The 24,948-nt window shown below is 45.2% G+C and overlaps 1 protein-coding gene across 4 annotated transcripts in view; it reads right to left on the bottom strand.

Moving 5' to 3' along the window:
- Positions 1-24,948, bottom strand: part of COL24A1 (collagen type XXIV alpha 1 chain) — a 159,907-nt gene that overhangs the window by 104,980 nt on the left and 29,979 nt on the right. For all 4 annotated transcript variants that reach the window (XM_061550648.1, XM_061550651.1, XM_061550649.1 and 1 more), the window contains 2 exons: positions 14,486-15,888; positions 3,273-3,326 (listed from right to left, as the gene is read on the bottom strand). In XM_061550648.1, coding sequence (XP_061406632.1) covers positions 3,273-3,326; positions 14,486-15,888 — 1,457 coding nt within the window. The remainder of the gene's footprint in view (positions 1-3,272; positions 3,327-14,485; positions 15,889-24,948) is intronic.

Genomic DNA, 24,948 nt, shown 5'->3' with positions numbered 1-24,948 from the left:
CTGTCTCCCCGACAGCCCTGTTCTTCACCTGAGGACAGCTGCTTGCGTTGTGGCCGAAACGTCGTGAGAATTATTTTATTATGTTTAATTTTTATTATTTTATTATTTCCCTTCTACGTGACTTTACCGAAAGAACCAAGAAGATGACTGGGGTTGTGTTGCACGAGTGCAAAGCTTCGTTAATATAAATCACTCAGTGCTCTAGGTGAGGGCACCCAAGTGATGTAATGACAAGTATAGGTATAGCATTGCAGAGATGTAACTAGAATGCTCACGAACATGACTTTAAAGGGTTTTTTTCTTGTTAACAAATCTTGCAACTTGAATGGCAAGGGACGTATAATCTAGGAGTGGAGCTAAAAGAAAATGGAATTATTATTTTTTGGGGGGGGTTGTGTTTTCTTTAAACAAAGCTCCAAAAATGTGAATTCAAAGTTACATAGGATTATAAAAACAAACTTTAGTGATCACGAATGCTTGCATATGATTGTTTGCAGATTTTCATGTCATTATCATGATGCCACACACACAGCAGACAGCAGACCACAATGTCTGGTCTCACCATCATGTGGTCTAACAGAACATTTCTTTTGGTTACAAAAAGTATTACTCTTGTTTTTGCTTGAATATCTGCGTTCAATCCTCACAGTTCATATAACAAAGCCAACCAATATGTTCTATTTTATTTTCAGTTAATTCTAAATAAGAAATCCAAACCATACCTCGTATATTTTTCTTAATCTATTTCTGCCAGACTTAGTGTAAAAATTAAACCTGTTATTTTGTGTAACACGTAAAAGAAATGAGTCATTGTGGGGAAAATAATAAAAAAGCAGACATACAACTTCCTTTTCACGTGTAAAACAATAGTATGTTTTTTTAAATCTGAAGAGATAAATATGGAAAGCAGGCATAATTTATGCTTATTTATTTCGTTAAGTGTATTCTCCACAACAACGCTCAACTATTATTTTGTGTTATGTAATATTTCGTGTTATATATTGTATAGTTTCACGTTAAACTGTGACCCATTTTAAACAGAAAGGGCCCTTGCCATTGAACATTGGCAAATTCACCAAAGCATTGGTTTCAGCAAGCCTGGGACGCTGCCGATTGGACACTGAACGTTGAAAAACGTCTAGAGTTTGCGCGCGTTAAATTATGTTGGGATCAGTAAAATGCCATGAATATTTAAATGCTATTTTACGTACAAAATCATTGAAACAGCAATTTGATGAGTTAAGTAAAAAAACACTAGACACAAATGCAAAAAAACTCCAATTCTTGGCACAGAAACGCCGTTGGGACATGTGCTGCTATGGTGGTGGCACTCGATTAAGGCTGACAAGATCAGTGCTGGGGCCAGCACCACGCCCAGCCACCATTGCCCCCCCCCCCGTCCCCCCGCTTACATTGACCCCGTTCCTCTTTTAAAGGCCAAGTCAATCTAGGCGAGGTCCAGGCCAGATTCAGATCACAAGTTCCAATGGCGTCATCATACATTGAATCCATATCCATCGTCTGGGTTTGTGTAAATTTTGGTTAGTAACCGCAAGTAGAAGTGACTGCACACACGCCCACCTACAGGAGGACAATTGAAAGGCTGAACAACACATTGACTGACCTATTACAATACCACCGGCGTGGAGGATAACACGGTGCAAAGCGTGCAAGGTGGTGTAGCACCAATGGCCTCATGCGCCACAGTCGACCACGTTGACCCACTGACTGCCACCCGGGTCACATCACAGCAGTGGTTTTCAACCAAGGGTCACGGGGGTCACGTGGCAATGTCCCACGGGGCACGTGAGGTGATTTATAAATGTGTGAAATTATACCATACATGACTGTCATTGGTAAATCATCATGTATGAATCTGCAAATATAAAATAACTACGATACATTTTAAATCCATATGGTAATCTAGAACATTATAAAATACCTTTATAAACTGGTTATAAAAGACCTTTCTAAACTCAAGAGTAACCAGCGAGTGCGAATGAATTACGTTACACTTGCAGTTACTTAGCTAGTGAGGATAACCTCACAAAATGATAAATTGGTTAAAACATTGACGTTCATTATTCATACATTTGTTTCTCAGAACCATGTTGAGTCAGGAAAGCGGGGGGGGGGGGGGGGGGGGGGGGGGGTTGGCTACTCGGTTGAATAAAAATTCAACAAGGGGATTACAGCAGTAGCCACCCACAAAGGTTGAGAACCACGACCCTACAGCGCGGCTGTACCTGCTGCGACAAACCACCCACTATGCCTGACAGCAGTGTCCATATGTGTGAATGCATACGTGTGTGTGCGTCTTCATAAGAGTTTGCTAACAGCACTTGCCCCAACAGCCGCACACTTCTTGGGGGAACTTTGTCATTTTGTGTGCGGATAGTGGTGGCTCGGCGGTTAGCGTACGGAGTAACGAACACTGCTGTTTGAGTTTGATTCCTGGTCACACTCATCCTGGGCTTCCACCGGGTAAACTCAGCCTTAAATGCGCACCTGGTGTGATATATGAACGTCAGCAAGCTAGAACTGCTGGCCATAGTGCTGGCCATACCACTCCCTCAGGAACTATGGTGGCCGTAATAGGTACTCACTAACAGCACATGCCTCAAGAGTCTATAAGGCTCAACGTTGGATCGTTGTCTTTGTGGACAGCTCTTTCATAGTGGCCTGTATACGTACTGTGCTACCATGCCTGGACCCAGAGTACAATTTCAGGTTTGCACAACATTCATGGCAAGTGGAATTTAAACCTGCCTCGAGTCAACGTAGCCCACAATGAGTACTTGATGCAGTGAATGAGCATCAGCGCCGAGGAAACAAATGCATATTCTTGGTTCTTTCGGTAAAGTCACGTAGAAGGGAAATAATAAAATAATAAAAATAAAACTATAAAATTCTCACGACATTTCGATTGCAACACAAGCAATCATCATCAGGTGTGAAAACCACAGCAATAATTTTTTTGAAAAAAGTGGCGGTTGTGTTATTTTATTATTTCCCTTCTACGTGACTTTACCAAAAGAACCAAGAATATGAATCCCTGCAGTCACGAAAGCTTTAAATCGAGAGACAAATGCAACCAAGGGAGCGCGGTGCTTGTCACATGACCCTGCAGTATCACTGGCGGTCCTATTAGTTGCTCGCTAACAGCATGTGGCCTGGAAGTCTTTGGGCCAAACGAGGGATGTTTGGATGCGTGCGTGTGTGTGTGCACGCACGCACGCACGCACGCGTGAGCGTCTGAGCGAGCTACTTACCCGTGGGCCTCTTCTCCCAGGGGGGCCAGGAGATCCAGGGGGACCTGGAGGACCCTGAAAATAGAGCATCACAAAACACACATTGTAGTCATTCATTTTGCGGCACCAGCGTGGCGCTTGTGCGAATGCAGGTACGCGATGCGCGTGGCCGGCGTCGCGGAGATAAGCGCCAGGCGCGGGCGCGTTCAAATGTCATAGGTGCGGTGATGTGAAAGCGCTCCAGCAGCTGTTCTGATGAAGCGTACACAACAATAACAGGTGCTCAGAACATTGCGGTTCATAAAATGACACCATAATCCTTTCGAAATTGTTTAAAGCCCTCCTTAAGGCGATACGTTGAAATTAATACCAAGGACGTTTATCTGCAAGCAATGCGCATTCTTAACGCAATTTAATCAACAGCAGCTCATACACCTTAAGTATTAAGATTGATGAATTTTGGGCTCATTTATGTCTCGCTGTGTCTGTAATGTTTTTTACAGATTAGGTTGCTTGTTTGTATTCGGTCAGTACTTTCCCTTGGCTTAGTCATTCTCACAGGATGCACAGCGTACTGCTGTCGACCCTGAAAGCCTCACTCAGAAGCGTTACTCAATTTCTATGAATGCATCGCTGAGAATTCATTTTTGTGATCGCCATACGAATTAACGTTTCGATTTATATTGTAGGGAAAAAAATCAACGATTGCCTCTTGTAAAAAAATAAATTCATCCATCATGTTATTCTTCAAGTTGTAAGCCTTATTTGCCATTTTAAGCCGCAACATTTTCATCGGAAAACTTTGAAAGAGATGTCGTACACCCAAGGAACAAAGCCCAGTGATATATAACTCAAAACACAGTTCACACTGCCAGCCAAAAGGCAGGATGGTCAAACTCACTTCACTGCGACCATGGTGCCCCCCTATCAAAGGCAAAGTTCCCCCGTATAGCCTTTACAGACTTCATGACTTTTCGATTTAAAGCTTCTTTCGTGACTGCAGGGATTCATCTTCTTGGTTCATTCGGTAAAGTCACGTAGAAGGGGAATAATGAATTAATAAAAATAAAACATAATAAAATATTTTAATTACGTGTTATTTTTATTCTTTTATTATTTCCCTTCTACGTTATTTTATTATTTCCCTTCTACGTGACTTTACCGTAAGAACCAAGAAGATACTCTATGACGGCTGGCATGGTAGACGTGGGGGTGGGGTAGCCACCACCACGCCCGGCCGCTTTTGTCTCAACAGAGGCTATGTTTACATGCTGCACCAGCTACTCATCTGAGTCGACTTTCGGGAAGGCCCAGGACCAGTTCAGATAATCGTCACTGGTATTAGCCGTCAGCGGGAATAGAACTCGGGTCTTTTTCTTGGATTTTCTGCTTGCACATAGTCACTTTAAGATGTTTTCTTGTTCATGTTTTTTTTGTTTGTTGCTGGTTGCACCCGATTCAAGAGCCGAATGGCTCACAGGGCTATACGTAATAAATGAAACTTGAAACTCGAGTCGCCGGGTTCGTAGCGCATCGCGGTAACCGCGACACCGCCCTCCCCTACCCTGCACCCCCACGAATAGCCTGCGATACAGGAATGGACGTGAGTCCACACACCGCCGGACCCATGTCAGTTTTTTGCTCAGCGTGCACGGTGCCCTCAGGCTTTGCACGGCAGCAGCAAACAGTTACGGGTCTTCCAAAATGTGGCTATTGTCAGCTGTTGGGATGGGAAAAATGATCATGCCGTGCTGGGCCAAGCCAAGCAGGGCATATTTTCCCAAATAGTCACTCGAGATGGCGGTGGGTGGGCGACGTCACACTGAGTGGACGTTGTTCACAGTCTAAACAATGAAGCCAACTGATATTAATACAGGCCACAAGCACTTGCATAGCGCCAACGCTGCTGTGAATGTAGACACGTGCTAACATTAATACTATTTTAAATTAAATTACGGCGCAGATTAGTGGATTTATTTCAATAATTACTTTTGGAACTGTTATATCGGTGCACGGATTTGAAATGCGTGTCTAAATGTGGCGAAATAAATTGTTAAAATGCTGATAATGCTACACATGTATAACAGATGAACAGTCTGTGGAAATGAATTGCCTTTTTTGTCTTTGCTTTTGAAATGTATAAAATAAAAATTGTATGCATACTTTAAAAAGGGTTCCATCACAAGATGCCGTATGATTGTGGTGCAGTTAACCACATCACACCTGGAATGCGCTCGATCTTATCGGACCTTGGAATCTAAGCAGGTTTGAGCCTGGATAGCGCTTGGATAGGAGATCACGGGCAAACAGGTTGTTATAGGCTCCGGGGCTATGTGGCGGGCAGCAGAGAGGGTAGTGCAACTAAATCCATTGTTTTACTCCACTTATACGCCCCCCACATCTTTGCTCTCTGCCTTCACAACCCACGCTCAACTCGAGTGGTGAAGTATGGTAAAATAACCCCACCCCACTACTCGCACAGAGTGTGGTGGCTCTCATCCAGCAGTGGATTGACAAAACGGCTGCATGCATACTTGTGATTATTGTAAGATTTCATGCATGCCCCTTAGGCCCAAAGAGTACAACTATCCAACTTTAAATGAACAAAACGAGAGAAGAAGAAGAAACATTATACGCAAGAAAGACGCTTTGGTACAAAATGTAAATCAGGGATGACAAGCGCCTCTGAACTATTTCAAGACACAATACAGACGACCGCCAACTCGCAAGCTGTAGGTCACGGTTTCGTGCATGGGAATATTTATAGCCGTGCCTTCAACTCGCATAATTAATGAATAAAAAATCTTATCTTGAGGACAGAACGTGTCAACATGCCATGCCTGTCAACGTGCCTCCATAGAGGCAGCAGCAGCAGGAGCGGCAGCGGCGGCAGCAGCAGCAGCGCCGACACTCGTGCGGCCTTTTGAGTGCGGGTGACTCATGGTGGTGCTCGTGGCTGGCAGGCAACTCGGCCATCGCTATTAATCATGAGCCCGGCTCAAATCGTGAGCACGCTCAAACCCTGGGACGGTTGCGAATCCAAGATCGTAGCGGTCGTTATCAACGCACGCATTTCGTGCCGTAAGCAAGAGGGAGCGAAACAGAGCGCACTGAGTTCAACTGACCGAATCTGACAATGACCAAATCACCCCGAATGTGTCCGATCGCATCAGATCTCAGAATCTAAGCAGAGTAGAGTCTGACCCAGAGTTCGCAACCGGGTACCCGATACCTGTACCCTACCCGATACCCGGCTACCCGTACCCGGCCGGGTACGGGTAGCCGTTTGCGACCCTGGTGCGGCCGGGTACGGGTACGGGTAAGGAATCAAAACCCGTTTGTGACCTCTGGTCTGACCATCTCTTGGAAACATTACTAATCTGTATGCCAGGTTGATATAGAAAGCTCAGAAGCTGTGCTATGTGGTGGGCAGGATAGGGTAGTGGAGCAATTATATATTGTTGTACAGTACTGTGATTCTATGCTCTCACGTTTATGTTGCCAGCCTTCACAGCCCGCGCTGACTAGCGTGCTGAAGTATGGTCGAATAACACGCACGACCCGTACGGCATGGCGAGGCTCTATCCTTGACCTTTGACGTATATTCCAATTCTGAAGCCAAGATACATTTGGCTGATTTAATGGAAGGACAAACCGTGAACAAAAGAATATAAAATGCCCTCTCTGAATTATGTTTGGCAATTTTACTATGTGCAGAGAATTCACAGCATGTCGCTGGATCGAGAAGGCTGCATCGATAAGGCAACGCTGGCTCCCGTGGCGGTACAGCCACGTTCATGGCCATGTGTTGGAACTCAGTTGTGCAAAGCGGCAAAACATCTCAGATGAATGAAATGATAAACGAGTGAGTGAATGAACGGCTGTGAAGGTGGTGCAAAATATATGTAAACAGCGATAGGGTTAAGTTCGTGCTCGCTATGCTTTGCCTCTCAGTGCTGAAAACCAGAAAATATTTCTGAAGATTATATTGATAAACGAATTATTCTGCTGAATGAACAGTCGACAACCCAGCATTCGTGCACCAGTATGGTTATGTGATGGTGTCCATGAATATCAGATGATTGCTGCATGTCATCAACACCAGCATTACCACATTGGTGATTATAACATGTTTCATATTCGTCTTTCGTACAGAGTTTGAAGAAAGTAAGAGGCTACAATTGTATGTTTAATTTCGTAAGTCATTCCACAGCATCTGGGGTGATGGCTGAGTGGAGTTATATGCTTGCTCCACCAGTATATGCGAGTTGTATTGAGCATTCATCTGTGATATGCCTGGTTTGCAGCTTTCTCTTAGAAAGAGGCCTTCTCTTAGATAATTAATATTTACATAACGTATGTGACAAACTCATCAGGAATGTGAGCAGGATTGAGCCTGGATAGTGTATGGATGCGTTACCACCACGCATAGCAGGTATGACCAGCTGCTCTGGAGAAATGTAGTGATCAGCGAAGGGCAGAATGACAAACTTCTCAACGTGCGTTCAGAGTATTCGACTGCTATAAATCTGCACGTGATGTTAAGCCACTTCGTTGACCTATCATTTGTTCACAATGTGAACTTAATAGGTGTAATCGCTCGAGTGGGGTGCAGTAGTTAACCCGTCGAGTTCAATTCCTGGCCACATGACAGGCATTATAGGCGTCTGCAGAGCAATATGATGGGGCAGCAGACTGCGGCGGAGAAAAAACTATTTTTGTCCTGTACTTCTATGATCCTGTCCCTACGCTCCCTCCCTTCACAACCCACACCGATCCGAGTAGTGAAGTCGAATAACCCTGACGACCTGGCCGGTGTGGAGAGACCCTCATCCAGCAGTAGATTGATAAACACCCCACGTGTACGTCAAGTACAAACGTCCAGTACTTCATATTTATTTTGTAGCCCCAACCTTGATTTGTTGATGGGAAACAGTTGCCTTTCCAGACGTATGAGACGCACGACTAATTCTCGCTATCTGGCATCGGTCAATCCTCGTTTTTTTCTCTCTCTCAAACGACCAGAAAGAAGGAAAAAAAAACCGCGGCGCGCACGCTATCCGCCCCGCAGGAATGGACGCCGAAACGCACCCCCCTGCTCTCTCGTAAACTCTTTTGCCGTTTGAAGTCTCTCGCTCTTGCCGCCGCGAGCTGTGGCAGCAACAGCGGCCGCGGCAGCCCGGCGATTCCTTCCCGCGCGGTTTTCAGACATCGTTTCCCTCCGCAGGGTTTTCCTCACGGCCACCCCCCCCCCCAATCCCCCCTACCCACATTGCGATATTGCATCGCTCGGTGTCGCAGGGAAGAAGGAACAAGAACAAAAAACGCGCGGCATTTGGCGAGGCATTTTTGCCACCACTCGGGTTGACAAAACAAACCAGCCGATTAAGCACCTCTCTCTCTTTCTGTAGGTTAGGCACCCTGGGGGAAGAAAAAAAAGTTTGAAAAAAATCCAGTGCCTCTTCGTTAACTGGCTACATTGTTAATGTGAGGTTTTGGTATGCGTGTGTTACGTGAAAACATTTACACACACGTTTGTAGAGTATATAATAGCAATAGTGATGCCAATAATTTACATAGGACATGCAAATAATCCCACGGAGTTTTGAAATACATCGATAAGAGAGTTCTGCATTGGGATGTTTGGCCAAATCCATTTCTAAGTGTTTGGCATATGAAAGTAAACCAGAGAACCTGGAGAAAGGCCAGACTTGGGGATAATGCTTGAAGCTATGCACAGATAGCTTCAATCTGCAGACAGACTCGATCCAGTGAGTGGCCCAAATCTATTTCTGGATCACACCCATGGCTGAACTTTGACCTCGTGGCACCTCTCAGCACCACCTGGCCTGCACCGGTGGGCACCCATCCAAGCACTGGCCATGCCACAGCTTGTCTAACGTACAAGGTACAGCGGCGTCGCTCGCAATTCACAGTGATTGGGTCGTAATAACATTTAACAAAAATATTAACGGCAGAGAGCATTGAACAATGTTCACATTCATATTTGACCATTTAAATAATGTATTCGTTAATTGGCTTTGCAAATAGCCTAACTGAGGTGTCCATCGTATTTTAACAAGAATTGTCCTAAATGGTTGAGCTGTCAAGCTGCTCCATGCACGGCTATCTTGAAATCAGTGCCCCCATGAGCGAAATATATTCATCTTCTTGGTTCTTTCGGTAAAGTCACGTAGAAGGGAAGTAATAAAATAATAAAAATAAAACATAATAAAATAATATCATATAATAAAATAAAACATAATACAATAATATTATATTATTTTATTATATTATTATATTATTTTATTATGTTTTATTTTTATTATTTTATTACTTCCCTTCTACGTGACTTTACCGAAAGAACCAAGAAGATGAATCCCTGCAGTCACGAAAGCTTTAAATCGAGAAATATATTCACTCGCTGCACCACGCACCTATGTAAAAACATTCCCTTTCAAAAATCGCTGACGTTCGGCCAGGTTTTATATCTTTCAATCGCACACGCGTTTAAAATCTGGCGATCATCTGTTGTGCACAGATGCCCAAAGACCACAAGGCCAAAACGATTAAACTCGCTTGGAAGTTAGATACGTCATCAGATATCGCAGTGGAATGAGTTTCGGTCATTCCTATGCAGTTGCATAAGGCCACAGCCACCACTGGAATTGTGTTCTTACACACGAGGTGCACAGTGGGGAACGGATAAGTCGCACATTATAATACGGTCGCCTTGACATGTAAACTGCCATGTACACAAAGTAAGCGTACATAATATACGGTGATCGACTCGTAACCACATTATCTTTTATCCAGACTTGAGAGTGCATTAATGTCCGTACAACAACAGCCACTACTCGCCACTAAGTGGCAGTGACGTCACCACAGCGTGTGTGCCAGGCAAGGTGCGCTTTGAGGCCACGTGGAGAGTCAAAGGCCCACTGGCAGGAGGTCACGGGACAGACCCAGGTGCCATGGGTTGGCTGACTGAGATGACTGGCAGATGCACCACCTGTGCTCCCTAATACGTCATCCAACCAGGTATAGATATACCATATTAATGTATTAATTATAAACATGTATTCCACGTGATCGTGTTGACGCAGTGGTTATACAGTGTGCAGGCTGGAATCATAATAGAGGTTTTTTTTGGTTAGATCGCGTAAATATATAAATGTGTCGTTAAAACCCGTCACCACCCGACACAGCCAGCTAGTAAGGTTTGTCACGTAAACAGAACATGCCAATTCGTCACTAGTACAGCACTAACCGGTGTGTTGGAGAGCCAAGCCACAACATTTACAAACTGAGTACGACGTTTCAGCAGTAATTACAGCTAGCTTCATCAGGCGACAGCCAGGGTTGTGGAGAAGTCTAACTGTTTCGTTTCTTATATAGAGGCGTAGATGTGGTGACCACGCTTCTGTGCATAATGCGAGCCCTTTGATCTCGTCCTTCCTGTTTATTGTGTATTAAAATAGCCCTACAAACGGTAATCCGTATTGAAGTATGCTGCCCTTTATAGGCATGCATTTACATGATCTAACCCCCAAAAAAACTCTATTATGGATGATATTGGTCGCGAAAGCCTACGCGTTAAACAGACTGGAACCAGAAGGTTGTGTTTCCTAATGCTGGCGGAGGTGAACTCAAACTTTCATCCTCTCGTGGTCAGTAAATCAGACACCACTTTGTGGAAAGCCATCAGTTTTTGTCCTCAGGATAGATAAACCTCTGCCATAGGAATGTGGAATTTTACACCACAGGCCTGGAAACTTGCCAACAGGAGGGACGAACACCTTCCCATGTTCGCGTCAGCACGGAAACCGCTTTGAATTTGAGTTGCATTTTTAGTGCAGTACAACACAGTTTATAACGCTGTATATGTTCAGATTCAGCACTTGGGTCGTGAGATTGGCACTAAATTTCTGGATCTTGTGAATTAAGTCATTTAAGCGTGATTCATATGCCTCATAAAAAAATAAGTGGATCACTTTCAGGATAAAGCTATTGACAAACTTGCTCAGTGTTAAGCGCTTTGACCATAATACTATTAAATTACCTACAGAGCATATACAGTCCTACCAACCGAACTGGACTGTGCTCATTCGTGCCATTCAGTAGAACATCAAGAAAACGGCATGTCATACGACGGTAAACTGTTGTACAGTGTTTTGCAATATTTCACAGATTTCCTCGAAACAGGTAAACATATACATATGTTGCGGTGAGCGTTAATGGATCGTTGACGCTGTACGTCATCCCAGACCTATTTTGGTATTTGTTTAGTTTCCTGCGTGGATTGTGTTTAAAGTGAGGCCCTCTCAGCTGCCACGCGACAACCCAAGCCGCACGAGTGCCGCTGCTGTATTGAGAGCGACTCTGTGTGAAAGAGTTCCCATTAAATTTCGATTTAAAGCTTTCGTGACTGCAGGGATTCATCTTCTTGGTTCTTTCGGTAAAGTCACGTAGAAGGGAAATACTAAAATAATAAAAATAAAACATAGTAAAATAATTCTCACGACGTTTCGGCCACAACGCAAGCAGCCGAAACGTCGTGAGAATTATTTTATTATGTTTTATTTTTATTATTTGATTATTTCCCTTCTACGTGACTTTACCGAAAGAACCAAGAAGATGAGTTCCCATTGCTAAAAAAAAAAAATGCGTCCGACCGGACACGAATTTACATGGGAGCAGCAGCGGCTGCAGCATCACCATTGGGCCGTGTAGAAGTCACGATTTGAACACAGCGCTCAAACCAACATCCTTACAGAACGAGGTGACCTCACGACCAGTGACCGACGGAGCTGCCATTCTGCGTCCGCTTCGTTCGCAATTTGGGAGGCATCAAATTGGCATCCCTGACCCATGGGAGGCACGCGAATGACCAGCTCACCCTCCCTGTCACCGCCCGGACGGCCACACGCACACACACGCACGCATGCACGCTAAGGAATCAATGAGGTAATGTTTGCATAGCGCGCACATCCCCCTCCCCCCTCCAGAGCCGTTTTGGCCAAGCACTTAAAACAAGTCAACTTAAATTGTTCCCGGCATCCTCAGCTTTTTTTTTTAAAACAAAAGACGAAGAAAACAAATCACCAGAACGGATAGCAACAACAAAAATCGCAACGCAAACAGGTCAACCGCATTTTGATTCGGTCCATCAAGTCAATTAACGCCACTCTCTGGCGTTGTCCCAGTGTCGAGTGGCAAATGAAACAAAGAGGGGTGGTTGATGAAGCCGTCGGGTTGAACAACGGCGAGATGTTGTGGGGTGCGTGGCATCACCGGTGGGGCCGAACGTACAGGGAGCGACATGTCCTGCTGGCAGGCGGCTCGGGTCAAAAGTTTACGGAATTACTTTACTGGGCGAGGGGCCAAAGCGTCTCCCTATCAGCTGCACAATCCAATGCCAGAAGGTGCCAATAATCTCCCTTGCACCGCGTCCCTCTCTGCTCTCTATCTCTCTGTCTCTCTCTCTCACTTGCTAATTCACACTTTGTCCGTTATCGTGTTCCCATGGTTCACAGGCCCAGGCGAGAGATTACATTTTCTGGTACGGGCTCGAAGTAGTGATGTTTCTGAGTAATTTAAAAAGGTCCACAACCATTATTCGTGTTGCCAATGCATCTGTTCAGAGATTGTAAATGTATTGTTATGCTCAGAATGCATGTATCAAAACGTGCGTGCAAAGAATTATTTACTATTTTTCAAGTATTGTGCTCATGTTTATTCATTCAAAGAATATTCATTTCTTGAGAAACCCTTTTATTTTAACTGCTTTTCGTGTTTAGTTTGTTGTCTTTGCCCCCCACCTTAATTCGCGCCGTACATAGAATGGTTGTCTATGTACGGTGCGAAACAACATACATACATATATGGCTGACATCAGAAGTGAGTGATATCTAAACTCGTCATGGACCCCCGCCCCCCAACTTCCTCAACCCACATTGACCAGCATTGCCAAGTATGGTCCAACAACCCCCATGATGGACAAATGCATGGAGAGGCCCTTCATCCAGCAGTGGAGTGTAAAAGGGATGTAATAATTATTGTTTATTACAAGATGCCTTCACATTCCCAGCCCTATATTCGTGATCAGACTAACTCCCCCACACATAGGCGAAAGCCCCGTGGGGCTTTTAATGCACTAGCTGCACTTTAATGCTTCGAGTTGGAGCTGTGTACCACTCAGCACAGTCGAAATTCACTCATCATCGCACCTGCCAAAACATTTCAATATACAGTAAAAGTGTTTTGTTTGGTAATTAAGAATATTCAAAAATATATATTCAACTTTGAACTTCGTGAACTTATTTCGCACACCATACGTACCCAACCGTGCGAATCTGAGGTGAAATTAACATCGAATAACATCCACACAAAAAACACAAGCCTGGATCGGCTTGGAAATGAAGAGATGAGGAAGCCACCTTCAGGCGAGCTGAAGCAAAGTCGGACTGATGGCTGGAGGGGGACATGTCCTTGTGATGAGCGGGAGAACTACATCGCAAGAAAGGCGATCGCCTATGGAAGCACCAGGCCGGAGACCGAGAGGCAGGCCAAGAAAAAGGCTGTTTCAAGTGGTGAACCAGGCGTATTAAGGTCTGCAGTGTGGACGTGGATATGGCCCAGAACAGCAGTGAGCCGAGCAAAAGGGTCCTGGATGGCAGACGCCAAATGAGTGGGAACGATTGCGGCTGCTGCTGAGAAGGCAGTCATGAGTGCAAGCACACCTCTTTTGATTTGTAAAATAAAATTGTTTGTGTAAAAAACAACACATCCACGTTGTATCAAACATAAACTGCTCTCAAACCTAAAGAAATTGTAAACACAAGAACAAACAGCTCTTTTAGGTACGTATCCAGGTGGCATGTCCAGAGCTGTCCAGATATTGAGTTGGCAGAGTTTGTTAACAAGAAAAAATACTTTCAAATTTACAGTCAGGCACACCATCATATCACTCAAGTGCCATCCCTGCCTGTGTTGACACTGTATTTAAATGTATGGGAGTGGCTTCACCACGGCATCACTTGGGAACCACAATAACGCGCATTGAACAGGACACTTCAGCATTTCTATATGTGATGAACAATCGCATGAAGCTCACGTCAGACAACCGACAGACAAAGCCTAAGCACGGCACATAATTAGAAGAAAAGAGCTCTTTGTGTTTTAGTTTGCGTTTTCCTTTAGGCATCGATGATGCAAAGAAGAAAGCCGCGTACCAAAGGGCCGGGGTCTCCCCTGGGGCCTCGCAGCTCCGGCAGAACCTCTAGCTCCACGACGCCCTCCGGATCATGCACATCGACGTAGCCCTCGACGTCCCCCGTGCCGCCAGAGATGAGGTCCTCCCACTCGTACAGCAGCGTCAGGTTGTCCCTGCCGGCCTCCTCGTACCCCTCGGACCCATCGCCCCCTTTCCGTCCAAGCCCCCTGGGTCGACCCTCCAGCTGTTGGTCGAGGAGGTCGGGCCTGGGCCGCCTGTCGGGCTTACGGCGAGAAGCGAGGCCCTCCGTCTTCCTCCTGCTTTGCCTGATGGTGGCGAGGGTCTCCTTGTTCTTGGCGGCGACCTTCCTCCTCCGCTTGTCGTTCTCCTCGGTGGTGTTATCCGAAGGGCCTCGGCTCGTTCCGTGCCCCTGGCTGGCGGTCGTGTGCCGGGGTTCGCCGAAGGCGACGCCGGGGGCGGCGTCGCCGTCCGGAGGATGCAGCGTCGTCTGAATTCTCTCCGTGGTCGCGGTGCCCATGGAGTCGAGCGGCAACTCGTCCACGTGGGCCGTCCAGAGGGAGCCGCCCCGCTCGGCGGCGCTGCGCTGCGTTGCGAAAACGTGCGGAGTCAAAGGGGTGACGGGCGAGACCTGCTCAGTGTGGTTTTCGTCCAGATCTTCCTGAGACGACCTCGCCCCCGCTGACGAGGAAGAGTCGCGATCGACGACGGGAGGAGCTGCCAGCGGCCGGGGCGCAGAGCTTCGGTCAGGGGAGGGCGGCTGCGGCGCACGCTGCCGGTAAACGTCGCCGTGCCAGCACTGCTTCCTGATGTAGCTGCAGTAATTGGCGGCCGCCTCCGCCACCGGGAGTATGTCCAGCTGGCAGATGCTGCCCTCGAACGGAACCGCCTTGCGGTTCATCTTCGCCAGGAAGAACACGGCATCCGCCTCGAACTTCTCCGGCTTGCGGAAGATCAGCCTCTTGACGGAGCGCTCTCGCCCGCAGGCTGTGAAGAAGGATATCTCCCTGTCGCCGATGTCCACGGCGAAGTTGTGCCAGCGGCCGTCGTGCACGTCGTACTCGAAGTCCACGGCCTTTTTATTGCCCACGTAGATGATCACCTTGCCTGGGATGAACTGCAGGCCCAGCTGCAGCTTCTTGCGCCGGCTCTTGACGGCGAAGAGGAAAGCGTTGTTGACGCGGTGCGACCGCACGCTGGCCACCAGCGCCAGGCTGGCCCCGACAGTGCGGGGCAGCACGGAGTCCGCCGGCGCCTCCACGTGGGCGCCGCGAGTGAAGATGAGGCCCGAGCGCGACGGGATGACGCCGCGGGACACGGCCGAAGCCGACAGCTCGGCGTGGTGGGAGCCTGGCGAGGAGCTCCGCGCGTTCGGGAGGCCCAGCCGCTGCAGGACGTCAACATCTGCAACGCAGGGTGACAAGGGGCGGTCTCACATCGACGCTCACCATCTGGGGTCATGTTTTGTTTGAATTGGCAATAGACGAGGGAAAGCGGCAATTAACGGCGCATCGGCTTTTTGTGCGCGCGGTTGCGGTGCGGCTGTATTGTTTTTGAACGTGGTACTGTATATGGTGCTGAAATCACTTTCCTTACTGAAGTAATTATCTCAAATACCCATTTCTTCCACCCACCCTAACATTGAATGCATGGGAGGCACGGAATAATAACAAACGATGGTGGTGGTGGTGATTATGATGATGACTGAATGTGGGGCACTGTTTAGGGTATTTTCCTCTCTGGTTTGTGCATGTTCAGGGTGAAAGAGGGAGTGCTGTGATTCCGGAATCATGTTCGGTGGGTTATTGATCCACGTTAAATTCAAATTGCCTTTTCTATTGGTTGCTTTCTACTTGTCGTGGTCTTTTCATTATTTACATGAAGTTAATTTGAGACATTTTTCGATAAATGGTAGGGTTTTTGTTACTATGTTAATTAATGGACATTACTGCTTTTACTCAGTGTAGAGGCGAGGAGGAAACTCATTTCAAAGCAGTAGAGAGAACGAACAGGGTTGTAAAGTAAATTCATGTAGTCAAAAAATTATGTCTTAAAATTCTGTACTCCTACTAAGATACTGATCATTAATTTTTAACTACAAACCTGATTTCTAATTTGAATTCCCTCATAAAAAAACGCTAAACAAAAAATGCACATATTTAGGATGCTTGCATATTTAAAAATATTCATGAAATTCATTATGCTTAAGCTACAAACCTTATGAATTTCACCAGTTTCCCTCTGTTAAGGCTCTAACTTAAACAGTGATCGACTGAGGGTCTGTGACAAAGTCGCGTTGCTGCTTCAATGCACTCATGTTTGGGATTGATTCTCTAATGGCCCTGAGACCCTATAATTCCTGGCCTTAACTCACCTCGTGGCCCCATAAAAAGGTACGTGTCACAGAGGCCATCTAAGTAATCGGAATCAATTCGTGGGACGCAACAAGAATTTCTTCAAAGGCCCTCTTCAAGGCGTTGGGTGGCCAAAACCGTTCATTGTGCCATGGGTCATCGCGTCAAAGCAAACCATGCCAAAGGGCAGCGTTGGTCGTACTTTTTGGAGCGATACTTGTGAATGAAAGTATAACACACTTTCAAAATGCGTGCCAACTTCTGAGGAGTGTGTAGTTTTGCTTCTGACTGTCAATTTGTTGAGGGTGTTACGGAAAATGCTTCACAACAAAATTAGTGATTTGTGGCCAATTACAATAAACTGCATTACTAATAACTATGAATCTGCCGGGTGAAATTCAAATTCAAGTATTGTGTGAATGTTTATACTGAGAGCAAGGAAAACATTTAACAAAAATGCAAGACTATACTTTATCCGAAAGACAAATGTATTTCATAGAATATGTATGGTGATTAAAGGGTTCACACATTCAACCCATACGTAATAAAGTAAAGAGATGAAAGTCAACACGAACAATTTGGCAATCCATGCAGGATGAAGGCTTGCGAATGCCATGGCAGTCATGGGGATTGCTATTGTTTTGTCATACTTCACCACACTGGCCAGTGCTGGTTGGTGGAGGGGGGGGGGGCATCCAAGACCAGTTCACATATCAATCACCAACAATGTTACTCATGACCAGGAATCAAACTCAGGTCATCAGGTTCATAACGCAGTGCGTTAACCAATGCGCCAACACTCCACCCACGTTTGAAATTAAACTTCTCTACAAATGTTTAGTACGCATTTATTTACTCTACATCCATTTTCACTGACAACAGAACCAGACTGAACCACTAAACTTGAAATACGTGCTCTGTTAAAGCAGTAGCAATAATAGCAACAATAATAAAAATAAGACATGCGAGAAATTGCAAATCTAATTTGGCGAATGCTGTGTAAGTTTCATTGTGATTTAATTCTTGCAAGCGCCGTACTCGCAAGAAAAATACAATCAGAATAGACTTAGGCAACGTCTCAAAGGACGACTGCACAGCGCCAGTTTTATACACATTGCGGATAATTTGCTTTACATTCAACACATTGCAGTTTGGAGGGCATTCATGGCTAAATTATTTGAATAATTGTAATGCTGTACGCCGACACTGCAAGGGAGCGGCCATCGGCAGCATTCCCATCAGCAGCGTGCCATGCGCGATTATAAAACGTCACACGGCAGATGGATACAAGATCTTTTTAAAACACCTCCAAATATTTATCGGGTGCCAACAAAATAAAGGGGACTATATTCCACCACAGAGGCTTGCTAAGTGTCATAAGACACCAACAGATAACCCACTGCAGGAACACAATGATAGTGGCTTGTGATAGCATTGTTAAAGGTTTGACATCTAACTTAATACGCCAGCCACATGATTTTATACAGCAATGGCCTTCAGAACAATGACTCTTTATAGACATGTTGAAGGGATCGCTGTATTAAGCCTGTGCAAAGTTATATAAAGTAAAAAGTGGGCAAAGAAAAAATATTTCTGAAGCCAGCCTTTTATGACCTGCAGCAAGAAAGTGAAACTGTGTATTGCATTGCATCCAAAGTGAATATTTGGATGTTCCTTGGAGCATATTTTAATTTAATTTAAAATATGCCACTTCCCACATCCGTATATCTTTACATACACAAAGACGACCCTTGTTTTACCTTACAGACTGTTGGGGAAATGCTGTTAGTGAGTACCTAATAATGGCAGCATGGGTGGCACGGCCACCTTTGTGTCCCCAGTTCTGATGTTTACACACTGTAACCAGTACATATCTTTATTTATGGCTGAGTCAACCTAGGAGAGGGCCAAGACAAATTCAAACACCGTTTGCCACTGATGTTAGCCACGGCCAGGGATATAACTCATGTCACCAGGATCATAGTGTGGTGTACAAACCACCATACGAACACACACAAAGACCAAGATCCCCCGTATAGCCTTAGCATACTTAAGAGGCAAGTGGTGCTAGCGAGCACTTATGAAGGCCGAAACGGTACACGAGTGGGGTGGGTGGCCACTACCACGCCCGGCCGCCTTTGTCTCAATAGTGACGATTTTTACACACCGCACCAGGTACTCATTTGAGGCTGAGTCGAACTGGGGAGGGCCATGACCGATTCAGATAATCATTACTGGTGTTGGCCATGGGCAGGAATTAAACTCAGATCGCCGGGTTCGTAGCACAGCGCGTTAATCACTCGACTACTAGTCCCCATAAAACACACACAAACACACTCACAAACACAACAGTCTATAGGGTAACCGTCATCAGAAACCTGGGTTTTTGAAACCTCAGAACTCTTGTGAATGCTAAGCTGAAAAAGTTGCCTTGCACTGCAGGATGTACATTTAAATAACTGAAAAAAAACGTTCTAGAATTTAATGACTTGTCAAACACGTTTTAGAACCCGTACATTTTGGAACGCTGCATATACAAAATTGTGTCCATTCTGCAGTAGTGTACCATATGATTCTACTGCAGGCAAATGAACACGTGTAGGAAACGTTCATGGACAAAATAGGGCCGGCTCTAAATATCAACTGATGCTTGTACCTCTGGAGCTGTGAATTCAATCCAAAGTATCAGCCATCCCCTGAGTAAGGCATCTCCACAGAGGGCCTCATTATGGCCGGCATCAGCCACCTGCAGACGTATCATGACCACACTTGTTGTTCTTTACAGCCAGAGCTCCATCCTGAGCGCCACATTGGCAGGAAGGTAATGGGAGTAAACCAAAACAAGAAAATATGAAACCGGCACCGCTGCATGCGAGGACACGGCGTCTCTTTGAGGGTGAACAAGTGCTCGCTTATGTGGAAGGGGACCTTGAAATAAGGGCGAGGTTCCTAGCGTAATGTCTCCAGGTAAACGTGTCTTGTGCGCGGTTGCCGCCTCGAGCAATTTAAATATTTAACGCTCTGCTGTATCTGGAATGGGGCGTTGAGGACTTTGGCTCTTTATTTTACATTCATCCTATAAACGAAACCCAAATGACTAAACAGAGCCCGTTGATTGGATATTTCTGTAATTTGCGGAGAGATTTGGAATGTCAAATTGGTTCAACGTTCAAATATTTCATCCAAATTGCAAAATTTGATGTTGTTACTGATGTCTTTCCCCCCCAATTGATCAAATTGTTGCCATGTATCAATCAGGACACCGTGTGCGATGAACGTTATCATCTTGGTTAAGTCATTTTATGAGCACAATGATTTAAGACAGCAATGATAAAACTCCAGCACTCAAGCATAAACCCAGTCCATTTGTCCATGTCAAGCTCTCAATTCATTCTAGATTTGAAGCTTTCGTGACTGCAAGGAATCATATTCTTAGGTTTTTTCGGTAAAGTCACGTAGGTAAAACATCTAAATTAATGAAAATAAAATAACTGATTCTTCTGCCGTTGCCGATCATTGCTACAACTCGGTGGGCTCTCATGAAATTGTCTTTTCCGAGACCAAGGTTCTCTGCAAACCTCCCGGCTACCATCAAAGGTTTGTACACGAAGCCATACAAATATACAAACACAGACATAATTTCAACCGTGATGATGGGTACAAACTTAGTAATCATTGGAAAGATGTTATCAACCACGCAAAAAAGACTTAATTACACGTTTTTGGACCATCTTATCTGACAGGCACTATTTTACTTTACCGAGTGTTAACATCCCCAGTTGTTTTTTTTTAACAGTACCCTCTTCATTGTTCAGCCAGCATTGGTATAAACATGGGCAATTTCGTTCTTTTGTCTATCATGTGTATCAGACCTCCCCTCCCCCTCTCTGTCCATTGTGTTGGCGTGTGCAGCAGCAACCGCGTCCAAGCCGTCGTTCAATTTTTTGGCCCCGCCCCCCCCCCTCCCGATGAGTTGTACTAACATTCTGATGAGCTCCCCCCCCCTCTCATCCCCCCTTCAACTTGCTTATAAGGGATTACATCTTGAATCATTGCCTCACTTGATGCAGCTAATTCGGCTGTGACGGTCCCACCTGATGACGGAGACTTGTGTTGCCTCCGAAACGTCGTGATTTTTTGTTTTATTTTATTTTCATTAATTTTGATGTTTTACCTACGTCTCTCAATTCATATGTAAACATGCATTTCAAAGTATCTGCTTAGAGGTTGACATGAACAGTTGGTGCAGCTTGGGGCACAGAGTATTGCAGTCTGAGTATTTCTGTAAAACAAATCCACACTGTGATTATGGATCCTTGATATAACCTGCTTATTTCATCAGGATATAGGCTGTAGATTACCGCATATGATTGGCTCGCCTAGCACAAAATCACCGAACATTGGTTCTGTAACATGGTGGACGCTAAGCAAGCAGGGTTAAGCTTTGGTAGTGCTTGGGTGGGTTGTCAAGGCAGCTGCAAGGCTTTGCTCCGTGGTGGTCAGCAGAGGGCAGTGCAGAAAATTCCATAGTTGTACTGTGCTTCTATGCTCCAATGCCTATGCTCTCCACCTTCACTAACCCCCACTAACCAGCGTGGTGAATGTATGGTCAAATAACTCCAACAACCAGCAGAATGTGGGGAGATCATCATCCAGCAGGAAATTGACAAAATAACTACTGTATATGCTAAGCTTGGATGTCCTAAATGTCAGAAGGCATTGATGCGTCTATAGTGAAATTGCCATGCCGCAAAACATTACACCTTAACAGGACAAGTGATTCAATATTGGTAGAGCAGTGGAAATCAATATAATATCACGGACAATGTTCTCTGGACCAAACAAAAGCGGTTTAAGGGGAATATCATATGTTGTTGTTGTTGAATTCAGTAATGTATCATAGGGTTAATGAACACTTTCTCAAAACAGGCCTGAACTTTCTCGACATGTTTGACCAATGGTGGTACAACTGGTCAGGGCAGGTCTGCCACTGATAAAATTACCAGTCGCCTATTGCCTGGAGGTGTGGATCAGGGCTGATGCAGCCAGGTGGGGGTAATTGAAGCCCATGTTGATGTTGCATGCAGTCATGAAAAAGTCTTAAGCAGCTGGTGAGAGGGCTTTACTGATCATAAATTGATCAATAAATTTGCACGTATAATTCATATCGTTGCAAATATGACAATCTTCTTGGGTGGTGGACAATTAATGACAAGAACTTTGGCCGAAAACTACTCCGTGGCCTTACCCTAAAACAAACATGGGTCAACATGCAGTTGGGTTGTGGGAGAAGATTCTTCTCAGTGGAATCTTGTTCAGAGTGGAAATTATGGCCGTCCGCAACATATCTCATAACAAAATCAAGTAACGGACACCTCCACCACAGTAGACAGCACTGACTCGTTGAATCAAGCACTCACCACCGTCGACCCGCACCCCCTTCCAAAAGAAAAATTCATAATCAACGGGTCACTCGGCGTGACACTTTGAATGGCGACAGAATGATTTCTGGGAAACTTGCCAAAATTTTTTTTTTAAACCTTGCTTCACCGAGAGATGCTACATGAGTGTCGATGCATCTTCATAATCGAGCTCGGGGTGCTACGCCGAGTCAACGCGTACGTGTGTCTGTAGGTGTGCGTGTACAGGGTGGTCCAGATGTCTTGTGATCTTCATTTAATTCTCTGAAACGTAACATATATTTTTTGCATAGCAATGGGTGGGACAACAGAAATAAATAAGGAAAAAAAATGTTAGGGGTCAATTAAATGGGGGGGGCGGGGGGGGAGGTCACAATACATCTGGACCACCCTGTACATTCGTGAACATCTGTGTGTACGTACGTATGCTGAACTTCTTTCGCACCGTACCTAGCCAACCTTTGCCTCTGAAAGTACGTGTCCCCAAGTGTTTAGGGGTCGATGTGTCTTGTGCACACGGGTCATTACGTGTGCGGCATGTAAACGAGCGTGCTGTGTGTAGGCGCGTGTACGTGCGCGTGTGCACGAGCGTGTGCACGAGCGTGCTGTGTGTAGGCGTGATGGAACCCTTGCCAAGGCTATTCGCTTTCCCTTATCGGCACTGGCCATCACGGCAGCCCCTCTCCCAACCCCACAGCATGCTTTTATGTTTATACTATCCAATTTCCTGATGTTCAAAATCTGACTTTAATCAAACGAATCACGGACGTACAAACAACTGCACAATTCCAGTGTTTACTGTAATCGCATTTAATACACGATAAAAAATGATCCTCAAATTAGCAGGGGTTTTTTTAATGCTAAGAAAATTAAGAAAACTGTTGTCTAACTGTATGCATAGTTGTAGCTGATTGCTATATATGCATGACGCACACTCGTGTATGCTGTATGCCTGTTCACAGCCTTGCCATGATGAAAAATCATTATGTCATGAATGGGGGAGTGGAAGTGTGCTGCCCTATGCACCCAGCGACCTGAACTTTGATTCTCGGCCGTGGCGAACACCGGCAGTGAGTGATACCTGAACCGGCCCTTGGTCCTTCCTTTCACAAACGTGCACCGACTGGCATGGTGAAGTATGGTCCAAACCACCCCCTGGACCAATGTCGTGTGGAGAGGCCTTCATTCAGCAGCAATTACACTATGAGATCTCTTTTACCAGTGGCAAAATATAATAGTAGGTTTTTACCCTTTTAAACTGGTACAAAACTGACACCCTTATACAAGGCATCATGTTTGCAATAACCACAACACAAGTAGTCAAAAATGCAAACAAAAAAAAGCAACTCTGATAATGATAATAATATGCACTGTCCTTGAAGTTGATTGGTCCACACCCGAGACGGCTTTCTTTAGAGCCTAGTCCCCATTGGTGTTGGACCAGATGACACCAGAAGGCGTACAACTCAAACACAGTGCAATATCAGAGTATTGAGAGCTCGGGGTAAGCATTTACACTATGAGATCTATTTTACCAGTGGCAAAATATAGTAGTAGGTTTTTACCCTTTTAAACTGGTACAAAACTGACACCTTTATACAAGGCATCATGTTTGCAATAACCACAACACAAGTAGCCAAAAATGCAAACAAAAAGAAGCAACTCTGATAATGATAATAATATGCACCAGGAATAAATAATAATAATGAATGACATTTATAAAGCAGCTTTCTACAAGTTAATGAAAGTGCAATACGTGAAAAAATAAACGAATACATTAATAAATAACCACTGTGCCAGGGGAAGGAAACACGAACAAGTATAGCAGCTAATTGGGGGAGCCAAAAGCAAGCATAATTAATTGCGTCTTGAGGCGAGATTTAATTAGACACGCTCTAATTATATTACCAGCTAAATAAATAAATACAACTAGCTTACATTTGGTCAATGAGCTTACGGGCCTTCTAGCTCAATGTTTTTCAGCAGCCTTTGTTTAAGAAGACAAACCCTGGCTGGGTACACTTGTAATAAAACCATGTAGATTTGCTTCGCGATACACCCACAAATACGGTAATGCAGGACTTAATTTCAGCCAGGTCTGTCTGAGTCAGCGATCAGGAAAATATTACCGCACCTGACAAGCCACATCCAATATAGCTCTGGCTATGGCGAAAGCTACCAGTCACGTGTCATTTCCTGGGAATTTGGCGACCCGGAAATTAATCAGGGAAGAAATCAAGCTCTGTTGTAAGGGGGCTCTTATTATCACAGCACTTGATTGCATGGCACCTTGTGCCAAGAATGACAGATTACAAAATGCCAGTCACCATTTCAAGAAAACACAAACGCACCTTTCCTTCTCATCCCGTAACAAATAATCTACAGATAAACTTGCAACTGCATCTTGTCGGGCTCGAGCACACAGCAACCATCACCACCCCCGCCTGCTCTCAAGCAAAGGCCTGCTTGCTTCAATCACTGCACGTAGGCACACCACAGCATTTAAAGCCCTCTTGTGAAATGTAATGTCCTGCTGGAAATGTACACAGAGCGCTTTTAGCATCTCTGGTGTGGCCAACAATAGCCCACTGCTGGCACGAATGCCAAGAGTAAAGTTTGTACTTTGCCTCAGGCAGCTTTGGGGGGAAATTGCAAATATTAGTTTATGGGTCACGAAGACTGGGATTTTG

This window comes from Lethenteron reissneri, chromosome 12 (assembly GCF_015708825.2).
Source record: "Lethenteron reissneri isolate LAM-NWPU_2019-01 chromosome 12, ASM1570882v1, whole genome shotgun sequence".
Classification (NCBI taxonomy): domain Eukaryota; kingdom Metazoa; phylum Chordata; class Hyperoartia; order Petromyzontiformes; family Petromyzontidae; genus Lethenteron; species Lethenteron reissneri.
This window is presented reverse-complemented; position numbering and strand designations above follow the sequence as displayed.